Here is a 19,912-nt window from a genome sequence, read left to right as displayed (position 1 = left end):
GCTCAGCTCGGGAGCTAGCTTTCCTCCATTGCTTGCGTCTGATCGGTTGCATGCTAGCGAGCCATCAAGAACTTTGGGAGAGGAAGCATGCACGGCTCCGGCGCGACGAAGGACGGTCCGGCGAACACCGCGTGCCGTGGCTTGCTGATCTCCTTGTTCGTCGTCAGCCTCATGGTCATGGCGGCGTTGCGGTCCTCCTCGCCGTGGAGCGCGTCCGCCTGCAGCCACGGCTTCTTCTGGATGTCCCAGCGCTCGTCGGAGGACGCGCGGCTCGACGACGTACGACCGCACGGCGTCGGGAGCAGCGCAGGGAGAGCGGCGGCGGCCACGAACTGCGCCGAGCGCGCCATCTCTCGCGGCGAAGCGCGGGAGCCGTGAAAGAACGAACGACACAGAGCCCGAGCTTGCGGAGAAGAAGGTGCAGTTCGTTGTGGGCTCGGAATACGACGGCCCACTCGGCCCAGTACGGGCCCATACAGGCCCATCTAGGACGAGGAGTAAATCCACATCTCGGCGGAGATCCAACGGCCAGGATGGGAGCAAATATCCACTACACTGTTTTAATTGGAGCCCACCCGTTTCGGCTATCTCCTCCACTATCCCCCCCTCGCCATGGCAGCCGCTTCCTTGGCTCCGCCCACCGCCTCCTTCTCGCCGGCGCCGGCGCCGGGGAGGGTTAAGGCGGCGGCGCCTTTGCTCTCCAGGAGGCCTCCCGGGCGGTTCCTTCTCAGGGTGGCCAGCGAATCCTCCTCGGTTCGTAGACCACTCCAAGCTCCCGATTGTTTTACAACCGCTGTTTCCAGTGGTTCTTGTCTTGTTTCTGGTTTCCACTCTGCTGCGTGGATTTGGTTCCTATGCCGGCATTGGGGTTGGTTCGATATCTACTGTGTGGATAAATCCCTAGCTCCGGGGTCCGGGGTCTTGTCCCGCTTCCATTTACCCTTTATTTTACTAATTTGCGTCTGTTTATGGCAATTCTTGGTTTGGAGCAAAGCTCATTTGTGAGTAGTACCATCCTGACATTTCGCTGCTTTGATCGTCTTATGCTTGTATGATTAGATTTCTGGTGACACGCTGCTGGGATTGTATGAGAAAGAGAGGTTAAGCCACTCGCTATATGCTAACGAAGATTACGACAAAGAGATGTTCTGGGAAAACTTGGATGCGGATTTGCGCTACTGGACCAGATCCCTGCGCCCAGTGCAGGTATATATAAGGTGTGCTTTAGTGGAATTTAACAAGCATATGTGCGGAATCTTGTACTAGCTCTAATGTTTAATATATGATCTCACTTTTTTCTCCATTTTTTTTGCTACCATTCAGTGGTATCCTGGTCATATTGCGAAAACGGAGAAGGAACTGAAAGAACAGCTAAAGCTTATGGATGTTGTCATAGAGGTCCGCGACGCAAGGATTCCCTTGGCAACCAGCCATCCTAAGGTTATGGTTTGCTCTTGTTTATGTCTGTGAAATGGGTGACATGGGATGGTGCTGATGAGTGTTGTTTCGTATGATCAGATGGATGCCTGGCTAGGCAATCGGAAAAGGATCATAGTCATGAATCGCGAAGACATGGTGTCAAATGAGGACAGAAATGCATGGGCCTCTTACTTTGCTAATCAGGGTACCAAAGTTGTTTACTCAAACGGGCAGCTGGGCATGGTAAGATAACCCTTATGTAGCTTTTGTTGTCCATTGGCCAGGTCGGTTCTGGATTATGACATGATATATATTGCTTTCTCCGATTTATTTCTTGGTCAGGGTACAATGAAATTAGGTAGGATGGCAAAATCACTAGCATCTACTGTGAACACAAAGCGAAGAGAGAAGGGGTTACTTCCTCGTGCGGTACTTCGTTTAGTTCCTTGTTATGTCTTGTATTGCTTCATTTCGTTTTGTTGTTTCATGTGTGCAAATTAGCTTGATCTGGAAATATTTCTAAAACAATGCATTCTTCAACTTGCTTGTGATACCACAGACATAATGTTTGCATGTGTTCTTTTTGAATGATTAATATAAAATTCTAATTTTCTGATAAATTTTAATTGAATCAGGCAGTTGGTAGCACATCTGCTTCCTGAAATGAATGGTTCAGTAGCAGTATGTTGGTGCTTTCTGTTATAATACATATTTTTCAACAATTGCATAAAATCCAAAACAAAAAAAAAATGATTCTTTTTGTTAAGTGATCACGTACAACTTGTTTATTTTGTTTTGTTGTTTATAAGTTTCCCTTGTATGAAGGTTCGAGCTGGAATAGTTGGATATCCAAATGTTGGCAAATCTTCCTTAATTAATCGCTTGCTAAAACGAAGAATGTGTCCAGCAGCGCCTAGACCAGGTGTTACAAGAGAGCTGAAGTAAGCTACTCAGTTGCATAGATGTATATAATTCTTAGTTTCTTTTTTTGCAGAAATTCAATATTATATAAATGTCCATCCTGCAAATAATATGGTTCCAGTTCTACATTTCTGACATTAGAATTACTAACAGGTGGGTTCGTTTTGGAAGTGATTTAGAGCTATTAGATTCACCTGGCATTTTGCCAATGCGAATAAGTGACCAGACAGCTGCAATCAAACTTGCTATATGTGATGATATAGGAGAAAGGTCGTATGACTTTGCTGATGTGGCAGCGATTCTCGTACAGTTATTAGTGAGACATCCAGCTGTAGGTCAGTGCTCTGACAAGCTAATGACTCCTGTGCATATATGTTTTGATTATAATGCATTCTAAAGATCATTGTTTAGTTTCAAAGAACAAAAGTATGTCATCATGATATATATTTTTCTGAATGGCTCTGACACAGGCCCTGAAGCGTTTCGAAGACGCTATAGGCTTGACATGGACAGCGATTGTGGTAAAATGTACGGTTCCATCCTCTTCTAGTTTTTTCAATGATATTAGAAGTTGGGACAATATTCTGATGGAATGCTTGACAAGTTTCAGGTTTGTGACAAAGCTCTCTGTTCACTTGTTCAATGGAGATGCCAGCCAAGCAGCCTTCCGCATCTTGTCTGACTACCGGAAAGGCAAATTTGGCTGCGTGGCCCTGGAGAGACCCCCAACATGAGCAATGGAGATCTCAGATATTCTTAGATGTTAATAGCTGCTCTTTGTTCATAGTACCACACACAACAATTACAGTGCCCTTTGTAGCAACCGTCACAGCACGAACTTTCAGATGTAGGAGGATGCAAAATGAATTGGCAATATGGCCCCCTCTGTCTAGAGGAAATGTAGTGTGGTAGTAGGTAGTTATTTGAATGTAAACGAACTGAGCTGATTTGTACCAAGATCTTTGTAGGTTGCTACAATATCATGTGTGGATCTCTAGTTTAAAGCGTCCTTGACATTTCCTGTATAAACCATTGGTACCTGTGGAGTGAAATTTGTTCGGTGATGTGCAGTTTACCATACGCTTTACACCAGAGTTGATCAGACATCCTATATCTTGTTAAAACAAAGAACAAACTTGCATTTCTTGTACAGGCAGAATCAACTAAAGAAATGTTTTGTACATCAATTCCTTTTCTTCAGTACAAGGTATATGATACAATTTTTAGCTACAACTGATTACTCACAGCGCCAAGACGGGCGTACTGCTTGTTGGCAATTGGCATACTGCTTGTTCTTCACCTCAGACGGGCGGCATTGCTGCAGTTTAACGCCAATTTTCGACATCTTTGCTGGGGCTATGGATTTCAAGATAGACAAACGACTGCCCATTTTCAGGTTCATGTTCTTAAACAGCTTCATGATTCCTCATTGTTTTTTCAGACCATCAAGCCGGTCGATTAAGTCCAAAGCTTTGGTCCTATCCATCTGGAAGTCGATGACAGGAAGCATGGATGATCTCCTGAGTGAAAGCAAGTCTTTCCTACTGCCACTGGTTGGAGATTGACTGTTGCTCTTTATCAGTCTAATCTGTTTGCTATGTCTTGACTTTGTGTCAAACTCTTGACTCTTGCTTATTCCAGGGACGAATTTCCGGAACTTAACATTCTTCAGCATATCCTTATCCTCTTGTGTGAGGATTGGCGATGAACTGTTCGACTTGTCTGGCATCAAGGTGATACCCTTTTGTGTTGGTGAACGGACGGGAGACTTGATGGGAGACCTTACACCTCCATTGGCATTTTTGGATTTACTGATGAGATGATGGAGCCACACGACAAGCTCAAGGATATGGCCATCAACCTTTTCCTTCTCAGCATGATATAGTGTTTCGATTCGGGTTAAGTCCATCTGCCCTGATAGCTTGCAGTTCAGCTCAGATCTGCATAGAACAATCAGATTTTCACTGAGAAGTAATAGTTTCTTCATTTTTATTCAAAACGTTTGTAGTCAGACACAAACCCTGTATTTGCCCACTCTCCAACCCAACCGAAGCCATGGTGTGCTCTGGGGTGAACAGACAATCATATTCTCAGTAAGAAATGGATAGTTTTTGCAATTGTAAGTAATGAGGTCACAGGCATGCAAGGATAGGATATATTACTTCGTTGTATTATTTGCAATAGGGACAAGCCATCGCAAAGTCTTCTCCATTTCAGCTTTGATTTGAGAAGCTGTAAGCTGCATCCATTTAGCACAACCATGTTATCATGTCAGACATATATGTACACTCATAATAATAGCAATCTGCAAGTGTTAACCTGCCTAGCATACCTCTTCTTTGACTTCAAAGGATTGTAGCTTCGAACGGAGAGCTGATTTGATAGTCAGCGGCAAACCTTGGTATAGTGTATCCCTTGTAGTGGGAGGGATCAAACTTGATCGAGAAACCTGCCAGTTGATCAATCCTCGTTAAGATATTGTTTGCCAACAGGCAATAACCACATGAAGTTGGTATACATGGTTGAGATTGAAATATTGCAAATTGCTATTGATTATATTTCATAAGAAAATTACAATTGATTTACGATCATCGTAAAAGTAAGGCTCAATTCTCTAACAGAATCTATACTCATACATGGGACTTGTCATGTATATTTGCATTGGCAACTCATGACATTGCTGGTGTTGAAATATTGGTTGATTTATCTTCTAGATGACAAAATAGTAATTAAAAATTTAGAATGTTAAGCAGATTTTGTGAACTTACAAGAGTATCAATCTGATTGATGATATTTGCATAATGCAATGCAAGGCCTGCTGGTCCCAATCTATTGTGGTGTTTAGCTGGTTCTTGTGGCGCTTCACTGTCTGCAGTCAGATAGTAGCAAGAGCTTCTATATCATTGTCACAACAAATATAATTATGTAATGCTAATAATTATGAAGCCTTTTGCGAAGAACGTGACAATAAAATTATACCAGCGAGGCCAAAGGCATTATTGATCTCCAAATGTAAGAAATGAACAATGTCTACGAGCTTTTCCATCACCTGTGGAAAAGCATAATATTTTTCAGCATTTAAAGAATGGTTTTTTTTTACTAAAAATTTAAAGAATGATATGACAATAGAATATGTGCGTAGTGCGGTCGGTGTGTTCAAACATGTACTCGTTGTAGTACCCAATGCCTTCCTTGAACCAACATTTTATAAACAAAGAAACTACTACAAACCTCTTCCAAATTCTTGGACCAAAGTGACCTCTTCTTCAGACTTTTAACATGCTTAGTTTGACTCTTGACATCCTGCTTTAGCATATGCAGACTATCACCTGAAAATGAACAGAAATTTCTACCTTAGTTCATTAGAAACGAAGTCAAAATATCAATTTATCCATACAGTCATTACAAGTAAGGTAATTCTAATTCTACTTACAAATCCTTGACGTGCATGGTAAGTTCTATGTTTTAACTTTTATTCATCAAAACGAAAAATTAAAGGACTACCATGGGGATAATATTTTGAGGAAAGGAACAGTAATCTGATAGATGACAACATAAGAATTACTGAACTAGAAAACTATAACTGTATATTCACAAAAGGGAGCATAAATATATAACCGCCTTGCTCCTCAAATAACTAAAGAACTGGAGCTGAGTGTTTCATATGACACACAAAGTTGTTTATAGTGCAGTCAGGCCACATGAGTTTAAGTACAGTTCATAAAACAGAAACAAAACTGACCTCTTGAACCCAAACCATCCAGTTCTTGCTGTTTACGACGACAGTCTTGTTCAAATCTATCCAAAGTATGCAATTCATGATATAATTCCTAGGAGAAAAGAAAGAAAGAGAAGCGAGTCAGTGATGTGAAATCTATAACCAGAAGTCCAGAAATAACACGAATCAGTGCACAGAAGGCAAACGGTGCTAAATACCAACAAATCTCAATCTTATTAAGGATGTTAGGATCCAAATAAAAGTATACTACTGCCTCTACTTTGTCATTTCCAACATCGACCGTCTCAAATAGCCATGCTTGGAGGTCATTTTTGTTTATAATTAAATGGAAGCACACTGAAATTTAAGGATATGATGCTAACAAAGAAATATGGTGACAAATCTATCAGTATCATTTTCTTGTGACATGAATGAATGAACTAGTGTATGTTACTATTACTAATATTAGTGGTCCAAGTTAAAAATACCCACTGTACCCATTGTTAGGATGTAAAACAAAAAAGAATGCAGATACTACTAATGAGTGCTATTTTCCACCATAATGTTCTGTTGCAAACTCAAAAGTTATTTAATAAACGTGTATTTCATGATGCATAAAACCGTATATTTCATAATGGATAAAACCAAAAGGTTTTCTTCATCTGTTCTAGCCTTCTAGGATTAATGGCGTTTAGAATCAGAGGACTGTAGCAGTAAAATACCAAACCTATTGCAAAAACTCTGAGCTATGGAACAAATATAAGTGTTAACAACTACAAAGACCCACAGATTCTCAGCCAAAAAGAAAAAAAAATCTGGCAGAGAATGCTACAAAGTTTTTTTTTGTTACTTTAGAGCTAAAAAATTACTTTGGGGCTGCAAAATTTGAATTGAGACTGCCTAAATGTGAGCATATGCAATCTTTCTAATGGGTTTGTTAATCCTTACAGCTGTATATTGCACACAAATAATCAATTGCTGCATCACTGATTCTGCATCTTCTTTCAGGCGATGCTGAGGAGTTCGTTCCGATGCCAATCTAGTATAATCAATACAAAAAATAAATTAGTGCCTTAAAATAAACCTTCATTAAATACAAGGCAGAAATCAAACTGCACTTTTCAAAGTAGCGGTCCAAGCTGTGCCATTGAGGATTCTTGCAACGATTTCCAAATCGAACAACTTCTTTTGAAAAGATTTCTAACTCTTCCCTGTTAGAACCAAACAATTAGCACTTGATACAACTTACAACATTAAAAGAAAGGTTATAGTACAGTAACCTGGATACATATCTGGTAGGATAATATTTATAATGGGCATGATAGAAAAGATTGGGGAGCACAAAACCATTATTAACCTTTTGTCAGTTGCTGCAATCTTGTGTAATTCATCCATATCTTTGGATATAAGGTGTTGAACACCTTCTGAATAAAGCACCACTTCTTTGAGGTGCTTTATGTTGGTCTTTGAGAGTGCACGCATTAGATTGGAACCTTTAACAATAGTATTTGCCACCTCGAAAGCCAAAATAGATATTTTATCTCCCTTTGCTGCCGATATAAAACCACTGCTAGTATTTAAACTTGACATGCTACTACCAAGAGTATCTAGAACCTCCACTGCTTTTCCAAGACCAACAGTGCCAGCCCTGCCTAAAAGGGAGCTCACTTCTGAAACCTGTTTAGCAAGTAGGCATTAAGACTGATTTTTTTCTAGATTAAAACCATTAAGAATGATAGATTGAAAAATTAATAATGGTAGATAAAAAATCTGTCATCGAATCAAGGTTCAAAGCACTTGAAGGGAAATGTACAATAAGGAATAGTCTGTCAAATTACATAACAAGAACAGGATTATTAAAACTGCATCTTTTCTGGATATATATACAATAGCCATTGTCAAAACAATAGCTGGATTGTTTTCATTGAAACATATGCAGACTAGAAAAGTAATCCCAATAGACCATTCAAAGTTCAAATAAGGGAAAATTAAGAACAGTTTTGGGACAGTGTGGGAACAATGAACAGATTCTGCATGAAGCAATGCAGATCGCTGTTGAGTTTACTGTATGAGATGACATGAAAGTTGTTTTTGGTACTTACATGCAGGATATGCTGAGATGGTATTTAGCTAGTAAGTGAGATCTTTTTATGGTTGTAATGAAAATTGCAACTAATTGCCACTTTGCCAGTAATTACCACTAGTCACAACTCACAATCATGGTTGGTCAATGAGTGCTCCAACTTCAGAAGGAGAGGCATACAGAGATTAAAAATGGTCAAAGGATAGTTATATACCAACTGAAACGATAACGATTCTGTTGATATCTCTATAACACCATAGGAATAACAAATATCACTGCGACCTAACACACTGGCAGTTAACAATATGTGCTACATTGCGGACTAATTCATCGTAAGTTAAATAAATGGCATAAGAATATCCTTCCAACCTTTGCAGCACCGGCCTTAGTCTTGCCCAAACCAGCCTTCTGCGACAGAGTCCGGGCCAGTTGTGGTGTCCTAGACCCGGCCTGACCGGCATCTGCACCATTGTAAACAGCAAGCCCGGGAACAACGCTCTCCAAGAATGCAAAAGACTGCTGCTGGTCTTCCACCCGCTTCGCCGTTGCCTCTTCAACCACAGGCGACTTAGCCCGCTTTGTCAAGGCAGGCTCAGGATCAACTATCTGGTCCCGAACAAGCGTGGTGTCGCTCGGGGACTTGTCTACCGCTGAAACCTTTGAGCAGAGGCCACCCATCCCCTTCCCTAACAATAATCCTGATCTCCACCTAGTCCTAACCAAAATTCTCACCTTATGTGCACCAAATTAGTACCTAAAAGAATTGTCTTCACCTCTATTTACAGCAATCTAGATAATCCCATTCCTACAACCTCCCAGGATTCCCCAATCACAGCCTACAAACAAGAACCACCCGCAAAGGGACTCAAAGTCCACCAAAAACTAAGACCCAAATCAACCACGCCCAAACGAATCAGGTCAGCACGAGGGTTCCCACGAAGAGCCGTCCCAGCAACTCCAATCCATGAAACCAGCGCCCCTGCAGAAGCCAAGCCGCACAATTCGTCATCAGCAAAAGATGTGAGATCTTTTCCCTGTAATTTGAGCGTCAAAAGCTGCAGCAACGAACCTGGCGCGGACCGATCGGGGATCGCGCGAACCGCGGAAGCGCCAGAGATCGCGCCTTGCTGCCGGGATTTGGTGGATTTTGGGAATGAGAAGGGGAGGAGGAGGAGACGAACGAGGAGAGCTTCTTTTTTTTTTCTGGGTGCTGTTGCGATGAGCCGGTGAAGCAAGTAGTAGCAGAGTCTACTCAACTCCACCAGCGGCGCAGCAGGTCAAGCCGGAATAATGCTACTGCCACCCAAACACCAAGTACACGCAACTGACTGCGAGCCCGAGCTCAGGAGTTCGAGGTGGAGCTCGGTGCAGACTCGAGCCTAGTATTCGAGCTCGGGTCGTCTGGATATCGGGCCGGGCCCGAACCAAGCCTAGCGCGAGATCTACTCGTGTAGCTCGCGAGGGTCGAGCTTCTTTTTCTATTGACAAAATTTACAAAATATATTTTGACTAAACTATTACTCCTATTCCTACATATTTAAAAAATATGTAGCACAAAGCTACAGATTTAAAATATCGTATCACAAAACTACATATTTAAAATATCGTATCACAAAACTACAGATTTAGTGATGAAGTTATCAAATAACTATAAATTTTAGAGTTGATATCATAGTACTGTCAAGGTTATAAAAGTTGTAGTTATGTGATAAAGCTGATATAAATCTATAGTTTTTTCATATGATATTTTAAATATGTAGTTTTGTGAAAAAGAAATGATGTTAAATATGTTGTTTTTTGATACACGTTCTTAAATATTTACTTTTATAATAAATGGATCAAAATACCTATAGTTCTGTAAAAATTACTTCTTATTTTATTTTTTTTGACAGCCCCTACACGCCGCTCAACAGTAAGCATTCTCTTTTATTCTTCTTTTTGTCTTAAGAATAAAATCCCAAGCCTTCAATCTTCACCATCTTCAGGCTAGTATAAACTACTCCCTTAGATTTTTAATCTACAAGACCGTTGAATGTTGGAAATAGATTTGACTGTTCGTTTTATTTAAAAATTTGTATAAATATAAAAAACTATATTTATAATAGTAGAGTAAATTGTATCGGCATTACACGAATATATCAAGTGGGTGCAATCTAGTGTATGAACTTGTAAAATGTTCATTTTGGTACATAAACTTATCTTGCGCGTGTGAATTAAAGTCAAAAGGACATTACATGACTAATTTTGTTGATTTAGGTGCTGATTAGGATACTACGTAAACATATATATATATATATATATATATATATATATATATATATATATATATATATATATATATATATATATATATATATATATATATATGTATATGTATATATATATATATATATATATATGAGAAGGATATGAGAAGGTTGCTACTTAGACATACACCTGTTCAATAAAAAGATAAAATGAGATATAGTGATTCTAGAGAAAAATATAAAAAACCGAGCAATGATACAAGGGTTAGAAACATACGAAAATTCAAGATAAAGTAGAGAAGAAATTTATAAATATAGCATGTGTTATGCATACTCACTATATTAATGCACGCCGCATCCTAATCAACATCAACTAGATAAAATTAACCTTGCCAAGCCATTTTGGACCTAGTTCCCACGGATTAGATAAGTTCGTGTACCAAAACGACCATTTTACAGGTTCATGCACTAAATTATACCCATCTAACAAGTTTACGTACCACTAATGCAATTTACTCTTTATAGTATATTTAATAATAAAACAAATCACTACAAAATAAATAATTATTATGCTATATTTTAATTAAACGAATCGTTAAAGAAATAATTAACTATTTGCTACTCTTATAAGTGGTGATAAAGGATTTACTACTGGACCTACATGTCATATACACATGAGAGCCCACATGTTATAGATAGCGAGCGACAAATCCTTAATTGCCACATTTTAAAAGTTAAAAAAAATTAAATGTCCCACGGTTAAACATGTGCGGCTAAAATAGAGTGCATATTCCCAGGACCTGTTAGCTGGTTTTCCAAGCTTCTGATTTCTAGTTTATTTTCTGGATTCTACACCTATTTGTTTTTAAAACCTAGACTCTAAGAGAAAGTGTAGCAGCTAAAAACTTTTCCAAACATGCCCTCAAACTCCCAGCACAAACTAGACAGACTAATGCAAGTTAAGGTTGCCATTAATTTAAGTTGTACAGCTACTAAATGTGATCTCATGTCTCTCTCGTCGGGCTGAATGCCCTTAATTAGTCTTCAATTGGCGCTTTGATCCACAATGCTTGGCACATGGCTGCGAAGGAGATGGCCATGAAGAGCTAGCAATGCTTTGCACATGTCGACTAAACAATCGCTTTCCCTAAACGAACGTGATTAGCACGTGCCACTGCGTTTAATCGACTTGAAATATGGAGAAAACGTGCTGCATGCGTGCAGACCGACCTGAGAACATTTTATAAAGGAGAAGAGATCTCGAGGTAGAAAGCAGGGACATTGTAGAAGAATATTCACCTTTCGAGGAGAAAAAGGCGCGAAATTAGTATTAGTTCTAGCTTGCATTGACCGGCTCCATGATCACTGTTCTGAACATTCGGTCGCATGGTCAGCGACTGTCAACAATGGTCGGGTGCTCTTGGTCACCATATCTTTTCTTTTTCTCCTTTATCTTTTACAATTTGAGCTTTGCGACCGATGAGCTCGCTTGGTTAGGTGAAGATTAAGACAACTAGTGGTTGTTGTAGATCCTGTTTGAAGAAGTTTAAGATTTTAACAAGCGGTAGGTTGATAATTTAAAAGGTTGTGAAACTTAACTTTTAACTTCTGGTTTATTTTCTAAATTATAATTTATCAAAAGGTTGATAACTACAGGTTATCAAAATTTAAATGAAAAGTTAAACTGTCTGGAAAAAAAAATTGATTCCAAAAGAAAATACAGCTGTCAAAAGCTCTCCAAACATATCCGTGTGCACTTTCTAAAAAGCTAGCCGTTCATGTCCAAATCAGCTGTAAACTGCATGCAAAAGCAATGGGGTAATTGGATTAGCGTACGTACGTAGAGGAAGCAAATAAAGCGATGACGGCATCGGATTTCTGGCCGTTGCCGTTGCCGTGTTTTGGGGGGGTTTTGCCGGTCGTTTTCTCCGGCTGCTTTCTACCCTCCATTGAACGGACAAGGTGATGGAGGAATTGAAGGACACCATTCTGTACGTTAACTGGTACGACCAGCCGGAAGCCCGGAATCAAAGCATGTGTCTGACCGGTGAAGTTGAGACCAACGATGTGGAACATTCCTACATACCCATGGACACAAGGGGCATGTTGGTTCTGGAGTGAAGTTGTGTAGCAGCATCAATCCAGCTTCACCTCTCTGGTCTATTTTGTAAAAGCGCTCATATTTTAGGTGGAGCTGAAAAAATTTGGTTGGGCTCAGCTCCAAAAACTCTGCCAAACAGACCATAGACCAGGAGGTGAATGAGATTAGGAGCCAGGGCCATTTTTTCACAGGAATGTCACCAACCCAAGCACAGTAAAATAGATGATTATGGCTTTGGGCCAATCACCAAAGCAACATTTTAGGATAGCCCAGATAATTTCCAAGTGATAGGCCTTCCCAAATTGGCCTGAGCCCATGGTGCAGCGATGTTCATTCGTCGTCTTCCTTTTTCTTCCTTTCAAATCCATTGTTTCCCAAAGTTAAAACCAACCTCTCTGTTCTTGAGAAGAAATAAAGCCAGCAAGAGGAACAAATGCATGACCAATCATGGCAACCTTGATGACAAACAAACGGCAAGTACTGAAGCATCTTTCCCAGAAATGTCAAAGAGTTCCGGATCATCTAACAGAATGTAGTCAGCAACCAACATAACGATACAGATACCAGAACTCAGACAAACGGAAGCTGACGCTACTACAAAACATGGAACTCGGAAAGGGTGGAAGATGATCATTTACAAAAGATGGAGATGCGGTGGCAGACTATCTTACATCAGTGGCTAGCATACCTAGGTTTAACTTAACGCATAGGCCCATTTACAAGGTCAGTGAGTGGGTTTTGTAAGATCCTACGTTCATTCTGGAGCTGAAATCCTATGTCGAGAGATAGGAAGACATGGCTCTTCTGAAGTTCAGATTCATAGCAGATCCTGAGAAAGGGTTTCTTCCATCAGGAACCCACAATCCGCCTTTGTGAGGAAGCATGATCTGTGGATTGATACGGTTCTTGTCAGTGCTTGTTTGTTCAGATGGAGCTTCCTTCTTTTTCTTCACAAATTGAAAGAATTCTGCAACTTGCTGAGCATATCTGTGTAGGCAAACAATGCAATGAGTCAATGAGAATGCTAAAAATTTTCAGATGAATATGCAAGGCCTTACACGACCTACTTTTTGATGTTGGCATCCAATAACTGATAAATAAAACTGCATTATAAGGGTAAAAAGAAGCTCCATCTCGTAAACAAGTAGGCAGAGCCTCCCAAAGCAAGTACTTAAAAGATAAAAATCAATGTTATGGACAAAAGTTAAGATAAAAGAAGGTTTGCAAACTTACTGCCGTTTAGCTTCTATATCTTTGTTGAAATCAATGTCAGGTTCACAATCCAAGACCAGAGCAGGGACCTACATAGCAAAAAGGGCACCATTATGTAACTATGATGCTTGATACTGGAGCTTTCAGAGCAAGCTAAGGTCAGCAAAAATACCTTCTGGATGCTTGAGTGCATGTGATCTCCTTCCAAGTAAAAGACACGATCTCGAATTGCTGGAGGCAAGGAACCTTCCAAATGTGTGGGCAGCTGACTGACAGATAACACACCAGTACCTCCTTTTGAAGGAAGCAACCAGCTCTCGTGTTTCTCATGCAAACCTTGCAAGTAGTCAAGAGTAACACCACCTTCCTCTGCTCTTTTCCGGAGCATCATTCTTTTGTGGCAAGTATCTGGGCTAGCTCTTAGATAGATAAATCCATCAGGGATAAGACCTGGAAGCGATGACACAACAGGATCAAACCATGAGTCGTAAATGCTGATCTCCATCTCATTCATCCAGTTAGCTTCATGAACAGCACGAACAAATACCTAGTGCATAATGAAAGAATAGTTTAGTCACACAAAAGAGGAAAAAAAATTGCACCAGAAGGAAACTACAGTGTTCTGTTCAATTGCTGAACTAGTATTTGCAAGTACGATAAACTCACCATCCTATCACTGAAAACACTTCTTTCCATCAGTCTGAGAGGTTTTATTCCACCTGAAGATTCCCTTTCTTGCATGACCCTTGTCACAAACACATAATTTTGAAAGGTATAGGCATACCTATGTGGCTCAGCATAGAAAGCATCCAATATATTGAAGTGGTCAGGGCCAATATCCTGCCACTTAGCAACAGGTTCAGGCACTATTTCTACAAGATCACGCAGTTCGATGGTCTCATTAGCTATTCTTTGGAGAAAGGTAGACTTCCCAACACTAATATTCCCTTCCACGCAAAAGGTGAGCCTCTTCTTCTGAGAAGCCTTAGATGAGTCTGCATCCTTCAGCTCCTCATCAACACTCTCCTTAATGAAAGAAGTTATACTCTCAGCATGGTTCTTATGAATGATGCCAACCGAGCTCTGTAAAAACTCAACCATCTTCTCGCTATATTTTCCAAAGAACTGCACATGCACCAGGAAAAAAATGGTCAGGAAAATATACTACAAACTTCGATTGGATACTTGTACCATCAATCAATAGTTATAGTGTTTTGCAACTAAACCCAAAACAAGAAAAAATGAATCTCCGGTGTCACAGCATCTAACACAGACTTAATATACAGAGACGTAGATCGACTGGCAATATCATAATTGGAGAAAACTGTCATAGACTGAATGAGCATCGTGGACTCGTGGCATCATGCATAGCATAGCCGCATAGGCGATTCATGAATGGGCTACAGGAAAATAAGACCAAATTGGATATCATGGGCTACCTTTTTTAAAAAAATACATCAGATCATAAATGCTTTCAAGACACATTCCTTTCCAGCTGCCTTTATGTTTCACATTTGCTTTAGAGAAACAAGCCAGTACTCCGTATATACAAGTCCCTTTCTAACACTGCATCAGTTGGTTTAATCTTCTACTATGATGGTCAACTAAAGCTTTGAAACAGTAAACAGGCACAGCATAGGATTCTTTTTTTTTTTTGCGGTATATATAAAAAATGAACTTATTATAAATATGACAAGCATACTACAGGAGCTGTCAATATAAATGGTAAAAAAAAATGCATACTGTTTTTTTTTTTGAAAATTCACCAGGGGGGAGAGTTTCCCCACCTGAATATATTAAAGAAGAAATAAAGGGGGAAGGAGTGCAGTGTTCAGTTACACAATTAAGGAGCGAATACAAGTTGAGAAAAGGGATTTCTAAGAGGAGATTACATGTCGATCATCTATTTTAATTCTTTCAGCCCACAGGGAAGCATCATCAATGCATTTCGTGAGCAACCGACGGAGCGAAATTTCTTCTCTTCTAAAGACCACATCATGTTGATGAATCCATAAATTCCAGAAACATAGAAGATAGAAAACCCAAAAGTGTTTAGTTGGGATAGATGATGGGGGGGTGAGAGTTGAGATGCTGGCAATAGATAGGATGTTAAGAGTGATCCCAAGGCTCGCCCAAAACTGCAGGGAAACAGGGCAGTGAAGGCATAGATGTGAGGCCGTTTCTTCAGTAAGGTGGCAGAGATCACACTCTGGAGACGGCACAATAGTTTTTTTGTGTAGATTCTTCTTAGTAGGGAGGCGATCCCTAACCAGTAGCCATGCAAAGAATTGGATCTTCCGGGGGGCCTTGTTTTCCCAGACAAATTTCCAATTGGGACAGGGAGGCTGTGAATCAAACTCAGCGAGATACAGGCGCTTAGTTGTGAGGAGACCACTTGATCCATGAGCATATCTCTCATCTGGCTGGCCGACGTTCACATCCCATCCCGAGATAGTTTGACATAGACTGAGGTATTGTTCTTCTGCAACTGATGAGAGGCGAGGAGCAAAGTGCTGCCGGATGTCGGAGGATAGAACCTGACGAACAGAAGCATTTTTCACCAAGGAGTGCGTGTATAGTGGCTGCATTTTGTCGGAGAGGGTATAATCTCCACACCAGCGATCATGCCAGAAGGAGGTGCGACTTCCATCTCCAACAACCACCGAGGTGCGTGTCTGAAGGAGAGGGAGCAGGGTCATCAAAGAGTCCCAATGGGGGCCCAAAGGCAGATGATCCGCAAGGGCAGAATTTGAATGCTCTTCCCAGATCCATGATGCCCAGGGGGAGCAAACTGAGTGTAGATGATGAAGTCGTTTCACTAATAAAGCCTCATTTTGTTTGCCAATATTCTTGACTCCCAGCCCTCCCGCTTGCTTTGGAGGACAGACTGTGTCCCATGCGACAAGGCATCTCGCGCCACTGCAGGTGTCTTCCCCAGTCCAAAGGAATGCGCGCCTTTTCTTGTTAAGATCTTCAATAACACCCCTTTCGGGAGCATAAGTGCAGACATGGCATATACCGGAACAGCATCAAGAACTGTGTTAACCAAGATCAATCTTTCTGCATATGTGAGAAGGTGGGCTTGCCAGCATGAGAGGTATTTATCCGCACAAGATATCATCGGCTGGAGTTCACATCTTCTCACCTTAGATGGGGTAAGAGGCAATCCAAGATATGGCATTGGGAAACTATCGATCTTGCATTGGAGGATCTGGGCTAAAGCAGTAGTATCTTCATCACAGGTATGCATAGTGATGAGTGTGCTCTTTGAGAAGTTGATCTTTAATCAAAAATCATACTGTTGGACGAGTTTATTAAGTTCATTCAGTGTTTGTGCACACAAACTCAAATGCTAGACTTACTGCATTACAGTCGTGTGGTTTTTATGCAGAATAACCAAACAATACAGCGATTCCACTGTTCCAGTTGGCTATAGAACAGATCAATGCAGTACAAAATACACGCAGAGCACGCACCTTATCCCGATAGAGCTGCTTAAGCTGCGCGACGCCCTCGAATCCGTTGTCCACGAGCTTCCTCTGGTTGCGAGGCCCCACGCCGGGGATGGAGAGGAGCTCCCCGCTCCCCGCCGCCGCCGCCGCGGCGCTCCCGCCGACTCTGAGCCTCCTCTCCCCCGCCCTGCCCCTCCGCTTCTCCTCCTCCTCCTCATTCTCCGACTCCGACTCGCCGCCCCCACCGCGCCTCGCCAAGGCCTCCACGGAGCACGCCATCCCCCTCCGCGCCACTCCCACTCCCCCTCCCCCTCCCCCGACACCGCCGCCGCCGCACCGCAGCCACCGCGGCGGGCGGCGCGCGGCGAGGAGCGCGGCGGGGGAGCCGAGCCGCAGCGCCGGCACGGTGGCCATGGAGGCGGAGGAGAGGAGCAGCGGCGCGTCAATGATGGTGGCCTGGAGGAAGGAGAGCCTGTGCATCTACGGCGGTGGCGGCGGAGGTCATCAATGGGGGACTAGGGTTTGGAGGGGGGAGGGTTTTGGTGTTATCCCCTTGCGAGGCGAGGCGTCGTCGGGACTCGGGAAGCGGGAGCGGGAGGCAGAGCCGAGGCGAGGTTGCGAGGTGGGGAGTGCGTGCCTGTGACAGGTGGGCCCGGTCGTGGCCGTGGACCACGGAGTACGGGCCGTCGGATTGTTTATTACTTCTCTCGTGGTGGGCTTGTCGCTGGATTGGCGCACCGGGTTTTCGGGAGGGGGCGTCCGTGGAATCGGTGCATGGGCTGTCTCCGGCGTGGATGGCGGCCTTTTCCAACCAGGCTTCACGAGCGGCTTCGTAGTGGTGCGCCGGTGGCCGGACGGGGCGCTGTAACCTCACCGGAAAAAGGCAGCAGCAACGGTATGGTCGGCATTGTGCCGTTGTCTGCATGTGTGGATGGGGGAGAAAGAAAGTGAATCCCCGGTATGCGTGCGCCATACTCGCAACTTGTGTACCATCATCAGAACCGAGCTACGCCAAAATACTACTACTCCACAGTTGGGATTCACCGGAATGCTACTTTGGGGTTTCGCCCGAACTGCCATTTTCTTTCAATTCTGAAAAATAAAAATAGTTTCTTTTTTGTCCCTTTCGTTCTATCTTTGTTGATCAAAATGCCCTTAGTTGAATCAAAGAAGATTAAATCATCAAAATATCCCCATCATCTATTCTAGCAAGGTAGCAGCTGCTTGGGAGGCTAGAGTTCCCGTCGCCGCTCTGCTACTCGCGCTCGTTGGCCTGCCTCCCCGCCATCTCCACCCGCCTCCCGTGCTGCCCCCTCGGAGGCGTCGCTCCTTCACCGCCATGCATGTCAAGACATTTGGGAAATATGTACTATGTAATCTACATTTTTGAACTAATTGAATTGATTCAACCAGGGGGATTTTGGTCAACAAAGACGAGAGAAAAGGGACAAAACTATTTTTATCTTTCAGAATTGGAAGAAAATGGTATTTGGGTGAAGCCCACAATTAAGAGTAGCATTCTGACGAATCCCAACTATGGTGTGGTATTTTTGATGAATCCTTGTTTCAATGATAGTAGAATGTTGATTTTCTCGGGTTTGTGAGGAGGAGAATGAGAAGATTGAGGCATTGTTTAGTTCTCAAAACAAACTTTTCACACGTCACAACAAATGTTTGGACACATGTATGGAGTATTAAATGTGGACGAAAAAAACCAATTACACAGTTTGAGCGTAAATTGCGAGACGAATCTTTTAAACCTAATTGTGCCAAGATTTGACAATGTAATGCTACAGTAAATATTCACTAATGACGGATTAATTAGGCTTAATAAATTTATCTCGTTGTTTCCTGGCAGAATTTATATTTTGTTTTGTTATTAGACTACGTTTAATACTTCAAATGTGTGTCCGTATATCTGATGTGACAATCAAATCTAAAAATTTTCCCCAACTAAACAAGGCATGAGAATATACAACTAGTTGAGTCATTAGTGTATGATTAATAGAGTATCAACTTTTATATAGAATTTTTTTTTAAAAAAAAACACGTCGTTTAGAAAAAAAAAACTCCGTTATTGTGCTTGTCTCAAACATAGCATTCGGTGGGTGCAGACAGCCCACAAAGCCACAACCGTCGGTATTTAGAAGGAGACTATACTACTAGCCCAAATGTGCAATTGGCCCATCAAGATCAGCAATTTTGGCGAATGGCAATGCAGCTTGAGATAACAGTGCAAACATGTAATCTCTACAGCATATAGTTTTTGCGGTAGATTATGTACTAAATCTGTATAGTATTTATGATAGTACCATGGATTAAAACTATATAGTCTTTTTTAATAAACTTACCGTAGTTTTGAGGAAATATATTTTTCGAAATTAAGAAAAGGCACAATGTACGATTTGACCATGGCAAAGGAAACGGAAAGAAGACAAACAATGTTTTTTCGTCTGATCTGGACGGTTTGTCGCTGAGCAAGAATCACCAGAAATGTGTTCTGTCACATTGTGATCATGAAGCGCTGTGCAAAGCAACAAAAATTGTTCAGCTCCGCGTCAGAGAGGAGAGAGGACCAGAGCTCTCAGCTCTGACTGTAGATCCGTGATCGCAAGCGTACGTGGACTTGGAACTCAATTTTGAGACGAAGTAATGTAATTTCGCCCATTCACACAAGAAGCACAATTTTTTTTAAAAAAACATCAGGCTTCTAATATGATAAGCACATAATCATTCGGTACTAACAAACATTCCAAATTT

The 19,912-nt window shown here is 41.7% G+C and overlaps 3 protein-coding genes across 3 annotated transcripts; 1 reads left to right on the top strand and 2 right to left on the bottom strand.

The window, feature by feature from the left end:
* Positions 1-586: 586 nt before the first annotated feature.
* On the top strand, positions 587-3,420 carry LOC127774057 (DAR GTPase 3, chloroplastic). Its single transcript, XM_052300329.1, has 9 exons — positions 587-753; positions 1,060-1,206; positions 1,324-1,440; positions 1,519-1,662; positions 1,762-1,848; positions 2,245-2,360; positions 2,494-2,675; positions 2,811-2,868; positions 2,951-3,420. The coding sequence occupies exons 1-9, from the start codon at positions 613-615 to the stop codon at positions 3,072-3,074; spliced, it is 1,116 nt and encodes a 371-aa protein (XP_052156289.1). The 5' UTR covers positions 587-612; the 3' UTR covers positions 3,075-3,420.
* Positions 3,421-3,481: 61 nt separating this feature from the next.
* On the bottom strand, positions 3,482-9,411 carry LOC127774053 (protein PSK SIMULATOR 1-like). Its single transcript, XM_052300324.1, has 13 exons — positions 9,211-9,411; positions 8,511-9,120; positions 7,416-7,735; positions 7,177-7,269; positions 7,007-7,097; positions 6,083-6,170; positions 5,572-5,669; positions 5,320-5,389; positions 5,109-5,209; positions 4,673-4,789; positions 4,503-4,579; positions 4,361-4,405; positions 3,482-4,280 (listed from the first exon to the last, which is right to left on the bottom strand). Exons 2-13 carry the CDS (start codon positions 8,817-8,819, stop codon positions 3,767-3,769), a joined length of 1,923 nt encoding a protein of 640 aa, XP_052156284.1. The 5' UTR covers positions 8,820-9,120; positions 9,211-9,411; the 3' UTR covers positions 3,482-3,766.
* A 3,555-nt stretch (positions 9,412-12,966) lies between these two features.
* Positions 12,967-17,751, bottom strand: LOC127774056 (uncharacterized). The gene is made up of 5 exons (XM_052300327.1): positions 17,177-17,751; positions 14,367-14,825; positions 13,873-14,247; positions 13,722-13,789; positions 12,967-13,475 (listed from the first exon to the last, which is right to left on the bottom strand). Exons 1-5 carry the CDS (start codon positions 17,630-17,632, stop codon positions 13,262-13,264), a joined length of 1,572 nt encoding a protein of 523 aa, XP_052156287.1. The 5' UTR covers positions 17,633-17,751; the 3' UTR covers positions 12,967-13,261.
* Positions 17,752-19,912: the final 2,161 nt, after the last annotated feature.

Source organism: Oryza glaberrima, chromosome 5 (genome assembly GCF_000147395.1).
Source record: "Oryza glaberrima chromosome 5, OglaRS2, whole genome shotgun sequence".
Taxonomy (NCBI): Eukaryota; Viridiplantae; Streptophyta; class Magnoliopsida; order Poales; family Poaceae; genus Oryza; species Oryza glaberrima.
Note: the sequence above shows the minus strand (reverse complement) of the source record. Positions and strands in the feature narration are given on the sequence as shown.